The 14,659-nt window shown below is 39.2% G+C and overlaps 1 protein-coding gene across 8 annotated transcripts in view; it reads right to left on the reverse strand.

The window, feature by feature from the left end:
• CCDC158 (coiled-coil domain containing 158) overlaps window positions 1-14,659 on the reverse strand; it is a 93,503-nt gene that overhangs the window by 20,910 nt on the left and 57,934 nt on the right. For all 8 annotated transcript variants that reach the window (XR_006606729.1, XM_045079902.1, XM_045079901.1 and 5 more), the window contains one exon: window positions 14,341-14,466. Coding sequence is in view for 7 of the 8 variants with exons in the window: in XM_045079902.1 (XP_044935837.1) it covers window positions 14,341-14,466 (126 nt within the window). In the remaining variant the exon portion in view is untranslated. The remainder of the gene's footprint in view (window positions 1-14,340; window positions 14,467-14,659) is intronic.

A 14,659-nucleotide genomic window follows, 5' to 3' on the forward strand; every position in this document is an offset into this window, starting at 1 on the left:
TATTCTATTTTGAGAATGTCTGACCAAGTCTATCTCTTATACTTATATTTCTGCTAGAAGACTATCATAAAAGTGGAATAGAAATATACTACTTGGAATATAAATATATTATTTACATTGCATATTGAGAAGGGTGAGTAGGAAACAATACAAACATAAAGTGTTGCTAAAAATCTTGCCCGCGTTGTAGCTACGTTGGTGGCAAACAGCAAGCATAGCTAATACATGTTGCATATAATACATGGGCATAGATTCTGATATATAAATAAAGCAAACTATATTGCCCTGGAAATACTTTATTTTTATGTGCAAAATAACCTTTATCTGAAACATTAAAATTCTTATGTCAAGATACCAAGAACATGTGTGAGTTTTTGTGTGTATGTGTGTGTAGGATATATGCATGTATGGAACACCATATAACTTCAGGCAGATAATCTATTTACGTCATGAACTATTTTAATTTTTTTTTTATATATAAAGAGCATTTAGCAGTGTAGTGTAGGGAAGCAGTACAGAATAATGGTTAAGAACACAGGACTAGGGGCGCCTGGGTGGCTCAGTCGTTAAGCGGCTGCCTTCGGCTCAGTGCATGATCCCAGGGTCCTCAGATCAAACCCCGCATCAGGCTCCTTGCTCAGCGGGAGGCCTGCTTCTCCCTTCCCACTCCTTCTGCTTGTGTTCCCTCTCTTGCTGTGTCTCTCTCTGCCAAATAAATAAATAAAACCTTAAAAAAAAAAGAACACAGGATCTAGACTCAGGCTGCCTTGGTTAAGTCTTGGCATTACTCTGGGTTTTTTTTGAACTCTAAGTAAATCACTTTGCTTTTCCAAGCCTCGGTTTCTGCATCTGTGAAATAGGCATGGTAACAGCACTTCCCTTATGGGCAGTAATGCTCTGAACAGCACCTGGGTTCAGTAAATACCAGCTATGGTTAGGATTACAGAACCAGCAGACCACAATCTAACCAGGTAAGTGAAGGAGCCATGGGGAACAATGCGAAAGGTAGAATTCTGCTTCTCAGCACGATACTCTAACTGTAGCCCCACCGAAAGGACACTAAGGAATTATAAGGATAAAGAGGAAAAAAGAGATAACTTTAGATGAGCAAGGATAATGAAATTTTAGGAAATGGAAAGCAAATGCATAATCTCTGTAACATTAAGCAGAACAAAGAAAGCTGAAAAGGAGCTGCACAGAAGCAGCCACCTAGAAGCCAGGTGCTCTGCAGGAGAGCATTCCAGAAAGGCTCAGGAACTGGAGACCTCAAGTATTTCTGAAGGCCAAGGTGGGACAAAGAGCAGAAAAATGGGAAGGTGGGTTCAAAGTCTCCTGGAGAAGCTGTTAGACTCCCAGGTAACCACTCATTCTTCTCCCCTAGATGAATTTCGAAGCTTAATTTCTGCACAAGTTTGAAGCAGAGCTCCAATACCCCTTTAGGCTCCAAAGGGGTATTCGGCGTAGCAAGAGTACGGCTGCAACTGGAAACACGAGCCTTAAGTGAGACCGCGCAGATGGACAGGCGCCCTGCCTCCCCACCCCACCGCCTCTCGGAACACTGGCAGCTGATTTACATCTGTAAGTCAGTAGGAGCGAATCCCTCTTTAGGAGAACTCACAGGACCAAGAAAAAAGACCTACAGGTAATTTTTTGGTCCCTCAATAAAAAAGCAATACTTAACCATTTACCGGTTGATAAATCCTGTCAATTTTACTAAGACCTTGTAAGCAGCTTTTTAGGGACTCAATCTCAAATATGAATGAAGAGCCAATGACCACTATACTTTGAAGGAAAGTCTTCAACATGAATGACAGATAGCAAAACAAACAGAAAAAATGAGTTTGAAAAAAATCAATGATTCAGGTGACAGGAGAAATCACTGAAAAACTAAAGTTATTACCTTTATTTTTTTAAAGATTTTATTTATTTGACAGAGATCACAAGTAGGCAGAGAGGCAGGCAGAGAGAGAGAGGGGAAGCAGGCTCCCCACTGAGCAGAGAGCCTGATGTGGGGCTCCATCCCAGGACCTTGGGATCATGACCTGAGCCAAAGGCAGAGGCTTTAACCCACTGAGCCACCCAGGTGTCCCTAAAGTTATTATCTTTAAACAGAAATGAGAAAGTTTTACATCACAAAGGAACAGAAAACTATATAAAGAGAAAAGGGCTCCTGGAAAAAAAAATATACACAAAATCATACCATATGATAAATAGAAAAACAATCAGTGGATGTTTAGAAGACAGAGTTTAAGAAATTTCCTTAAAGGTGGAAATAAAAGATGAGGAGATAAACACGGAAGTCAGAATTAAAGATTAACTAGAGAGGCTCACGAGGTCTCATTCTAAAACGAACTGAGGAAAATGATCAAATAAATGACACAAGAAAATTTCGGAGAATAAAAGAATGCAAGAGCCGGCTAAGTACCCAGCACAATGAAAAGAAAAAGACCCCCACCAGGGATCATCTTGAACCGAATCCATGAGGCACAAAGAAAAGACCCTACAAACTTTAAGAAAAAGAACAAGAACCAGGCACAGACAGAGGCCCTGGAGTCAAAATGGTGCCACAGCAACAAAATTTTGAGCATCAATCACATGAAAGTGAAGAATAATGGTACTTTCGGACATGCAAAGTTTTAAAACACTCAAAGGATGAAATGTTCCCTTTCAGTTAGCCTCTGCATCATATGCTGCACCAAAAGAAAGAAACTAAGAAAGGCAATTAAAACTTAAAAAACAACAACAACAACAACAACAAAAAAAAAACAGAAAAAAAGGTGAAGGGAACCCTCTGGGTTGTGAGAGAAGGTAAATCCAAGAAGGCAACCATGTGGCAAGCCTTGAGAGTGACCATTCCAGATCAGAACAGGAACTCGGAAGGCTCTAAAAGCATGATGTGTAATACATACCATCTATGTGCATAATATATGAACAAGGAACTAATATAATAGTGATTACTTTGCTCATACTAAAATAAATTTTGCAGTCATTTTTCAGAGAATGTTTGAGGGGTAATTAGTTCTAGATATCTAGAAAACAAACCAAAGTAAAATGAGATAATTATTAAATTTAAGGGCAAAAGGAAATATAGTCACAGTTCACGGTACAATTCAGCTAGAGAACAATATTTACATTGTCAGTAATCTGAGCAATGCAATTTAACCAGATGTATGAAATGATTATATAGGGGGAATGTGCAAGGAAAAGAAAGGTGTGTGTGTGTGCACGTTATGTCTGGTTAAAAGAGAGGTAAATTTTTATATTCTGTAGCGTAGATTCATAGTTAATATCTAAAACTCTATGAGCCAAGAGAAGCAGTAGAAGAGTCTTTTTTCCAGTAATGGTTGAATAACTCTTCTGTTCAGAAATTCACTAGAAAAGCATACACATAAAATTTTTAAATCCACCTGACATGAAAGAGCTCTCAACATAGTAAAGAATGATGGGCCAAAGTCTGGAAGAGAAGAATCCAGACAAGGGAGGCATCTGAAAACATCTTGAGATGTTTTCAAGATGAGAGAGGCTGGGAAGACGAGATGACCTTTTGGCAGAATCAAGAAGTTAAAGGGATAATAACTGGAAATCTATCAAAGAGGTGCACTATAAACCAACTGCTAAACCTCAGGCTTCTGAATAAGAACCTTAATCTGAATCGTCTCAATCCTCCAATGAGTTAAGATGATACGGGATTGTTAGTGTCTTTGCTTTAGCAGCCAGCCAGAAGCTAACGGACGTCCTCTATCAAGAAAAAATAATGTCACCTAGAAATCAAAATTATCTAATTTTTCATAGTCAATGTCCAGAACTCAATTATTTAGAAAGGAAGCAAAGAATTGAAAAATGGACAAAAGACCTTAACTGATACTTCAACCAAAGAAGATATATAGATGTTATATAAGCATATAGAGAGATGTTCCAGAGCATACTCCATAGAGAAATGCAACACAAAATGGGATACTATTATGCTCTTATTAGAATGGCCAAAACCCAGCACAAAGACAACACCAAGTACTGGCCTGGATGTGGCGCCGCAGGGACTCTCATTTATTGCTGGTGGAGGTGCAAAATGGCACAGCTACCGTGGAATGCGGTTAAGCAGTTTCTTACAAAACTAAACACACTCTTATCGTATGACCAGCAATCACGCTCCTTGATACTTAGCCAAGGAAGCTGAAAACATAGGTCTGCACAAAAAGCTGCACATAAATGTCTATAGGGGATTTATTCATAATTACAAAAGCTTGGAAACAACCAAGATGCCCTTTCAGTAGGAGAACGAATAAACAAAACTGTGGTACATCCAGACAGTAGAATATTAGTCAGCATTAAGATGAGCTGTCAAGCCGTGATAAGGCATGGAGGAACTTTCAGTGCTTCGTACTGAGTGAAAGAAGTCAATCTTCAAAAGCTTCACTGTATGATTCTAACTATATGACATTCTGGAAACGCCACAACAAATCAGCGGTGTCAGGGCGGAAGTGAATGGCAGGGATACATAAGAAGAGCTTGGGCTTTGAGGGCAGTAAAAATACTTTGTATGATATAACAATGGATATTATGTCATTATACATTTATCCAAACCCGTAAGATACACAACACTGAGAGTGAACCTCAACACGAACTATGGACTTGAAGTAATGCTAATATGTCGATTAGATCCATCCTTGGTAGCAAACACACCATTTCAGTGAGTGATGGTGATGACAGGGAGGCTGTACACATGTGCGGAAATCTCTGTACCTTTCTCTCGATTTTGTTGTGACCCTAAAACTACTCTTAAAAAAAAAGAAAGTTTTGGGAAAACAAGAAAGCAAAGAGACTGGACGACATGACTGAAAATCAAGAGAAACAAAGAGTCACAGGCCCGTAGGGGATTCAGATCACGGAGTTATCACACACCAATCTAAAAAAGTAGTATTTTAATAGAAGTACCAGAAGGAAACAAGAGAATGGGGCAGAAAAAATAGTTGAGAAGGTAAGGGATGAAATTTTCTAAAATTAATGAAAGATATCAATCTATACATCTACTAAAATCAGTGAGCCTCCAGAAAGATAAAAACAAAGACCACAGCTAGGTGCATCACAGTCAAATTGCTATAAACTGAAACAATGAGGAAGTCCTAAAAGTGGTCAGAGAAGCGCGCCTGGGTAGCTCAGATGGTTAAGTGTCTGACTCTTGGTTTCAGCCCAGGTCATGATCTCAGGGTGCTGGGCTCAAGCCCTGTGGCATACTCCACGCTCACTGCAGGGTCCGCCTCCTATGTCTCTCATCCTAGGCCCTCCCCTAGCTTGCACTCTCTCTCTTGCTCAAATAAATAAGTTAAAAAAAAAAAAGTGGCCAGAGAAAATATTACCTCCAAAGAAGCAACGGGAAGACTTAAAACTGATTTACCAGTAGAAACAATAGAATCCAGAATACAACGTTTTACAATGAATTCAAGTCACTCACCTATTAAACAATATTTATGGAGTATCTACTATATGCTAGACACTGTTGTAGGTACTTTAGGATAGCATCAATGAATAAAAGGAAGAATGCACGTTACTTTTATTGTATAAAATTATATAATAAACGTTTTTAAGAGAAGAAATTGTACAAAGTATGCCTGACAGTCTATTCAGGAAATATAGTTCATTTTTGTTTTTAGAATTACTTAAAGTTTTGATTCAAGAGACATGACTGGCACTTTCTCAGTCATGAATGATATCCTTTATAATCAAGTACAGTTTATTTTTGCACAATTAGACACACCTCCTAAGGTGGTTTTGGGTAATAAAAAGTTGTTTCATTTCAGAGCTGATGTTTCTAGATGACCCTAGAGGTCTTCTAGTCCAGACTCTTCATTAGAGATGCACAGAGCAAGGCACAATATATTTGGCTTTCCAAGGTCACACAAGCAGTGAGACACACCAACGACTTCTGGTCAAAAGTTCTTTGCTATTGTTTATTTGTTGTTTGGTTTGTGGGGTTATTTGGGGGGTTAATTTTTTATCAAAGTAACATGTACATAATTTGAAAGATAATTTTTAACCCTTAAAACCAAAAAGCAGCTGTCTCTTGCTCTTTCTCTCTGCCCACCTCCTAGTTCCAATCTCCAGAGAGAACCGTGTTTAACTTCTAATATTACTATTATCATTCTGTTGTTTGACAGAATGTTTGATTATTTGTTGTGTGAGAGCTTGTTCAGTGCACACATCTGGAGTGTGTGAGAGAAGTCGTCTTCCACTTTTAGTCACTTCACAGTACATGCCTTTCATTTAAAATGCACAGGTGGGATAACTGGCAGGTCACTGGTGATCCCTTTACTATACTGCTAACTAACGAAATTGATTTTTATGTGCTATTTATGGAATAAGTTTTATTTCTTTGGAGTTGGGACTGAATATTGGTTGCAGGGGATTAGTGGTTCCATAAATATATATCAACAGAGGAGACAAAGCCTGAATCTTTCATTGCACATATGTTTTCCCCTGAGCTTTAAAGTATAAAAAATTAAAAATAAAATTTTCCAAAGTCTCTAAAGTCTTAACTAAAGGGAATAAAAACATGTTATGATTATTAAAATTTAATGATTAGAAATAAATTTATATTCATGAAAGAATAATAAATAGCAAATCATTTTCATCTTGGTAGAATGTTAAACATATCACTAAATTGTCCTTGGCATTTGAAGTGATGCTTATTTTAGCCATCTCACAGTTTGCTTTGTAATCTGGAAATGCTTGTGATGGAAAACACTGAATATACGATTATAAAATAATGTACTTTAACAATTATTATTGGTAAATTGGAAGATGACAGTGGAGTAGGAGGATCCTAGGCTTGCGTCATTCCACAAGTACAATTAGATAACTATCAAATTATCCTAAATAAGTCAGAAATTGACCTGAAGATTGGCAGAACAAACCACACACAAATAAAGGTAGAGAAGAGGCCACACTGAAAAAGGTAGAAAGTCCGGAGACATGGTTTCAGAGATAAATGGATCCTGGCCACTGCATGAGGAAGGGAAAAAAAAGCATGAGAGACAGACTAACGCAAAGGTGAGCGCACAGGTAAGATGAATCTCCATAGGAGCTGGCTTGGAAAGAAAAAAGGGGCAGAATTTTGTGACCTCTAGCAACTTGTGGGGCTTAAAGTCTGGAGTTTTAAAGGTCAGTGGGCTTGGTTTGGATAGAGACCGGCAGGCACTGCAGTATTCTTGGAGAGAAGGCAGACAAACCACCTGTGGACACGCAGAATGGAAGCAGTGATCTGAAGAACACTTGGGCCACACAGTGGGGATGTTATCTGCTCATCTTGGAGTGTGTCCCAGAGGTCGCATGCATGGATCCTCTGAGAACAAAGGAACGGGCTGGTGCCACCCCCACCCCCCAGCATAAGCAGAGGCCACCTGTGGGAACCATCTCAGCACCAACACCTGCTCCCTAACATGCTTACACCAAGCCCCATCACCATCCCCTCCACATTCCAGAGTAACCAACCCTCCTAGCCATGCTTGCCTCAATCCCAGCGTGAGGGCAAACTCCCCCAGAAGACCAGCCCCAAACACGATTCACACAGTGTCTCCCAACATGGGAGTTTTATAGAGCTTGGTTCCAGCAGCAGTGGCAAAAGGTCTCATTTCACAAATAGACCTGAGCACACTTACTTAAAGCTCGCCACATTCAGGCTACAGACCAAACATTATCCACAATAGGGAAAGAGAGCCTCTGCAGACGACTGGCCTAAACAATAAAGTGGCCAGGACAAAACAGCAGAGCACAAGCAACGAACACTAAAGATACTCCGGGAAGCACCAGGACTTGGGGGAGTGGGGATACTACAAGGCAGGGCACTACAGGACCTCTTCTTTGTAAGGCCATTAGCCTCAAGAACATGAGACATAGCTGACTTTCCTAACATACAGAAATAGGCACGGAGACTTAGACAAAACGAGGAGACAGACAGATTTATACCAAATGAGAGAAAAGGACAAGACATATCCAAAGATCTAAGCAAAACAGATATATCACATGTCTGATTAAGTGTTTAAAGCAATGATCATGAAGATACTCACTGGACTTGAGACAAGAGTGGAAGACATGAGTGAGACTCTTAATCCAGAGATGAAAGGTATAAGAAACAAAATGAGAAACACCCTGATGGAATAAACAGCAGGGTGGCAGAAGCAGGAGAAAGAATAAGTCATCTAGAAGAGTAATGTAAAGTAATCAAGTTGAACAAAAGAGAGAAAAAAAAATTATGTAAAATGAGAATAGGCTTAGGGAACTCAGCAACTGCATCAAATGTAACAACATTTGTATTATAGAAGTCCTAGAAAAAGGAGACAGAGAAAAGGGGACAGAAAATTTATTTGAAGAAGTAACAGCCGAAAACTTCCCTAATCTTGGGAAAGAGCTATCCAGAGCCAAGAGGCCCAGAGAATGCCCATAAAAATTAACAAAAGCAGACCCACACCAAGACACACTGTAACTAAACTGACAATATAGTAAGAAAAGGAAAAATATTTTTTTGGAAGATGTTTATTCATTTATTTACTTAATAATGGGGGTGGAGAGAGAGAGAGTGAGAGCATTAGCAGAAGGGAGGGGCAGAGGGAGAAGCAGACATTCTGCTGAGCAGGGAGCCTCATGTGGGGCTTGATCCCAGGATCCTGGGATCATGACCTGGGCCAAAGGCAGATGCTCAACTAACTGAACCACCCACGTGCCCCAAAAGGAAAAATTTTAAAACAGCAAGACAAAAGTGTCCTTAACTTATAAGGGAAAACCCACAAAGCTAGCTGAACAATTCTCAACAGAAACTTGGCAAGTCAGTAGGAGGTGGCATGATATATTCAAAGTGCTAAATGGGAAAAATGTGGAGCCAAGAATACTCCATCCAGCAAGGCTATCCTTCAGAACAGAGGAGAGATAAAGAGTGTCCCAGAAACACAAAATCTAAAGGAGTTCATAAACAACAAACCAGTTTCGCAAGCAATATTAAAGGTGACTTTGAGTGGGAAGGAGAGACCAGAAGTAACAGTATAAAAGTAGGAAACACAACAGCAGTAAAAATGAATATTTCTATAAGTAAACATTTATGGAACTCACAAAATAAAGGGATGTAAAATATAACAACATATACCTAAAACATGGGAGGAAAGGAGTAAAGGACGGGTCCAAACTTAAATGGCGACCAACTTAATATACACTGCTATACGCAGAAGAGATTATATACAAACCTCATGGGAACTGTGTATCAAAAAATACAAATAAAAAGAATAAAGAGAAATAAATCCAAATATATTACTAAGAAAAACAAGCCATGAAAGACAAGAATCAGAGAAGACCTTCATGAACCACCACAAAACAAATAATAAAATGATAATAAATACATATCTACCAATTATTACTATGAATGTAAGTGGATTAAATGCTCCAATCAAAAGGTGACAGAATGGATTAAAAATATAAGACCCATCTATATGTTGCTAACAAAAGACTCATATTAGACCTAATGACATCTGCAGATTGAAAAGTGAGGGTACGTAGAAATAGCTATTATGCAAATGGATGTCAAAAGAAAGCAGGAGTAGCAATAGTTATTACCAGGTAAAAAGACTTTATTAATTAATTAATTCATTCATTCATTCATTCTTGAGAGAGAGAGAAAACAAGCACAAGTGGGGGTGAAGGGCAGAGGGAAAAGGAGAGAATCCCAAGCAGGCTCTATGCACAGCATGGAGTCCCATGTGGGGCCAAATCCTAAGACCCTGAGATCATGACCCAAGCCAAAATCAAGAGTAAGACACTCAACTGACTGAACCACTCAGGCGCCCTGGATAAGATGGCTGTAAAACAAAGACTTAACAGGAGACAAAGAAAGATACTATATAATAATAAAGGGGACAATATAGCAACTGTAACCCAACAGTTGATAGAGCAACTGTTAAGTATTTATTCACCCAACATGGAAGCACCCAAATACATAAAACAGTTAATAACAAACATAAAGGAACTAATTGATAATAATACAATAATAGTATGGGTCTTTAACACCCCACTTAATTCAACAGACAGATCATTCAAACAGAACATCAACATGGAAACAGTGGCTTTGAATGACACACTGGAACAGATGGATTTAACAGATACATTCAGGACATTCCATCTTAAATTAGCAGAATACATATCCTTTTCAGGTGCACATAGAATGTTCTACAGAGTAGATTACATATTAGGCCTCGAAACAAGCCTCAACAAATTCAAGAAGATCAAAGTCACACCACGTACATTTTCTGACCACAACACTATGAAACTAGAAGTCAACCACAAGAAAAAATCTGGAAAGACCACAAACACATGGAGGTTAAATAACACGTTATGAAACAATGAATGGGTCCACCAAGAAATCGAAGAAGAAATAAAGAAGTACATGGAAACAAAATGAAAATGAAAACACAATGGTCCAAAACCGTTTGGGATGCAGCAAAAGCAGTTCTAAGAGGGAAGTTATAGCAATATAAGCCTACTTCAAAGAACAAGAAAAATATCAACAACTTCATCTTATACTTAAAGGAGCTAGAAAAAGAACATCAAAACCTAAAGCCAGAAAGAAGAAAAAAAATAAAGATTAGAGCAGGAATAAATGATATAGAAACTAAAAAAATAATAGAGCAGATCAATAAAACCAGGAGCTGGTTCTGAAGAAGAACAGAAAGAAAAAATGATTAAAACTGATAAACCTCTAGCCAGACTTATCAAGAAAAAAGGAGAAAGGACTCAAATAAATAAAATCACAAATGAGATAGGAGAAATAACAACCAACATCACTGAAATACAAACAATTATAAGAGAACATGAAAAACTATATACCAACAAATTGGACAATATAGAAGAAATGATAAATTCCCAGAAATATATAATCTATCAAAATTGAAACAGGAAGAAAGAGAAAATTGAACAAACTGATAACTAGCAAAGAAATTGAGTCAGTAATCACACACCTCCCAAAACAAAAGCCCAGGACCAGATGCTTCACAGGTGAATTCTACCAAACATTTAAAGAAGAATTAATCTGTTCTTCTCAAATTACTTCCAAAAATAGAAAAGGAAAACTTCCAAATTCATTCTATGAGGCCACCATTACCCTGATACAAAGCCAGAAAACGACTTCACTAAAAAAGAGAACTACAGGCCAATATCCCTGAGGAACACAGATGCAAAAATTCTCAGCAGACTACAAGCAAACAAAATTCAACAATACATTAAAAAAAAATCATTCACCATGATCAAGTAGGATTTATTCCTGGGTTGCAAGGGTGCTTCAACATTTGCAAATCAATAAACATGATACATCACATCATCAGTAAGAGAAAGGATGAGAATCAATCATTTCAAAAAATGTAAGAAAATCATTTGACAAAGTACAATATGCATTCATGACAAAAACCCTCAATAAAGTATAAAGATAAAACCCCTCAACATATAAAGACTCCAGATGAAAGACCCAGAATTAATATCATCCTTAATGGAAAAAAACTGAGTGCTTTTCTTCTATGGTAAGGAATAGGACAAGGATGTCTACTCTCACCACTTTTATTCAATGTAGTATTAGAAGTCTTAGCCACAGCAATCAGACAACAAAAAGAAATAAATGGCCTCGAGATCAGTAAGAAAGAAGTACAATTTTGACTGTTTGCAGATGAGATACTATATATAGAAAACCTGAGAGTCCACCAAAAGGCTGCTAGAACTGATAAATGAATTCAGTAAATTTTCAGGATACAAAATCAGTGCTCACAAGTCAGTTGCATTTCTGAACACCAATAATGAAGCAGCAGAAAATGAAATTAAGAAAACAATCTCATTTACAGTTGCACAAAAAATAATAAGATGCCTAGGAATAAACCTAACCAATGAGGTGAAGACCTTTTGCTCTGAAAACTGTAAAATACTGATGAAAGAAATTGAAGACAACACAAAGAAATAGAAAAAAATTCCATGCTCATGATTGGAAGAACAAATACTGTTAAAATGTCTGTACTACCCAAAGTAATATTCACATTTAATGCAATCCCTATCAAAATACCAAAAGCACTTTTTCCACAGAACTAGAACAAACAATCCTATAATTTGTATAGAACTAGAAAAGTTCTATACAACAGGGGTGCCTGGGTGTCTCAGTTTGTTGAGCAGCTGCCTTTGGCTCAGGTCATGATCCCAGGGTCCTGGGATCGAGTCCTGCATTGGGTTCCCTGCTCAGCAGAGAGCCTGCTTCTCCCTCTCCCTTTGCCTGCTACTCTGCCTACTTGTGTTCTCACTCCATCTAATACATAAATAACATCTTAAAAAAAAAAAAAAGGACTCGAGAAGACCCCAATAGCCAAAGCAATCTTGAAAAAGAAAAGCTGGAGGCATCATAATGCTGGCGTTTGTGTTATATTACAAATTTGTTGTGATCAAAACAGTATGGTACTGGCACAAAAACAGGCGCATAGATCAATGGAACAGAATAGAGGACCTAGAAATAATCCCACAACTATCTGGTCAATTAATCTTTGGCAAAGCAGGGAAGAGAATCCAATGGGAAAAAGATGGTCTCTACACCCAGTGATGTTAAGAAAACTGAACAGCAATGTGCAAAAGAAAGAAACTGGATGACTTTCTTATACCAAAAACAAAAATAAACCCAAAATGGATTAAACACCTAAATGTGAGAGCTGAACCCATAAAAATCCTAGAAGAAAACACAGGCAGTAACTTATTTAACATCGGCTGAAGCAAATTTTTTCTAGCTATGTCTCCTGAGGCAAGAGAAACAAAAGCAAAAATAAACTACTGGGGCTGCATCAAAGTAAAAGTCTTCTGCACAGTGAAGGAAACAATCACCAAATCTGACAGACAATTTACTGAATGGGAGAAGATATTTGCAAATGGCATGTCTAATAAAAGGATTAGTGTCCAACGTATATAAAGAACTTATACAACTCAACACCCAAAACCCAAATAATCAAATGAAAACACAGGCAGAAGATACAAACAGACATTTCTCCAAAAAGACATCCAAATGGCCAACAGACACACGAAAAGATGCCCAACATCACCCATCATCATGGAAATATAAATCAAAACTACAATGAGATATCACCTCACGCCAGTCAGAATGGCTATAATCCACCAACGACACAAGAAACAGCAGGTGTTGGCGAGGATGTGGAGAAGAAGCGTTGCGCGGTGTTGGTGGGAGCACAAAGTGGTGCAGCCACTGTAGAAGAGAGTATGGAGGTTCCTCAAGAAGTTAAAAACAGAACTGCCTTATGACCCAGCAATTGCACTAGTAGGTATTTACCTAAGGACAACAAGAGATAATTCGAAGGGATACACACACCCCTGTTTGTGGTAGCGTGATTTACGACAGCCAAGCAATGGAAGCAGCCCGATGGCCATCGACTGATGAATGCATAAAGAAGAGGTGGTGTGCGGGGCACCTGGGTGGCTCAGTCGGTTGGGTGGCTGCCTTCAGCTCAGGTCATGATCCTGGGGTCCTGGGATCGAGCCCCACGTCGGGCTCTCAGCTCAGTGGAGAGCCTGTTTCTCCCTCTCCCTGCCTCTCTACCTACTTGTGTTCTGTCAAATAAATGAATAAAATCTTAAAAAAAAAAAAAAAAAGAAAAGGTGGTGTGCATACCCACAATGGGACGTTCCTCAGCCACAAAAAGAATAAAATCTTGCCATGTACAACGATGTAAATGGAGTTAGAGTCTGATGCTGAGGGAAACCGGTCAGAGAGACAAATACATGCTGAGGGAAACCGGTCAGAGAAAGACAAATACATGCTGAGTGAAACCGGTCAGAGAAAGACAAATACCATATGATCTCACGCATCTGTGAAATGTAAGAAACAAAACAAACGAGCAATGGGGGAAAAGAGAGAGAGGGACAGACAAATCAAACAAACCCCGAACCCTAGGGAACCACCTGATGGTTACCAGAAGGGAGGTGTGGGCTGGGGGGTGGGTGAGCAGGTGATGGGGATTAGGAGCGCGCCTGTGACGAGCACTGGGCAGCGCTGAACCACTATACGGTCCACCCGAAACGAGTACTACAGTGTGTTAACCCACTGGAATTAAAATGAAAACTTAAAAAAAATTATTGTTAACATTAATCCCACCGAACAGCTCATCTGTCTTCCCAAGGGGAAATACCAGATAGTGAAGTTAGCGTTGGCATTCACTGAAATCTAGCAAGTGAAAGTGTCCTAACTCTAGATGTATTCTCCAGTGAAATTCCTCTGGATTTAGTTATTTGCGCAGGAGGGCACGCGCGTCAGGGATGAGGGGACCCGCTGCTTACGTGAGACAGGAAGCTGGCCGTGGACTGGGACGATGGCACGTTCGAATGGGAGCGGGTGGCCGTGGGCGGCTGCAGGAGGCGCGACTTCACCGAAGTGTTCGAGGTGAACCCGGGGCCCTGAAGCTCCTGGAAAGCGACACAGATGGGAGCAAAGACAGTAGTCGACTGACACCCAGAACTGTGGGATCAGATGCATTTTGCAAACATAATCTGTCTCAGGCGCTGAACGTCTACAGAGTCATCACGCAGAGTATCAAGCCAGATGCTTCTGCCCAAGTTACTCTTCGAGATGAAGCAGATGCTCAAGAAGGTGCCTTCC

This window comes from Mustela putorius, unplaced genomic scaffold (assembly GCF_011764305.1).
Source record: "Mustela putorius furo isolate JIRA1106 unplaced genomic scaffold, ASM1176430v1.1 tig00000430_pilon_pilon_pilon, whole genome shotgun sequence".
NCBI classification, from domain to species: Eukaryota; Metazoa; Chordata; class Mammalia; order Carnivora; family Mustelidae; genus Mustela; species Mustela putorius.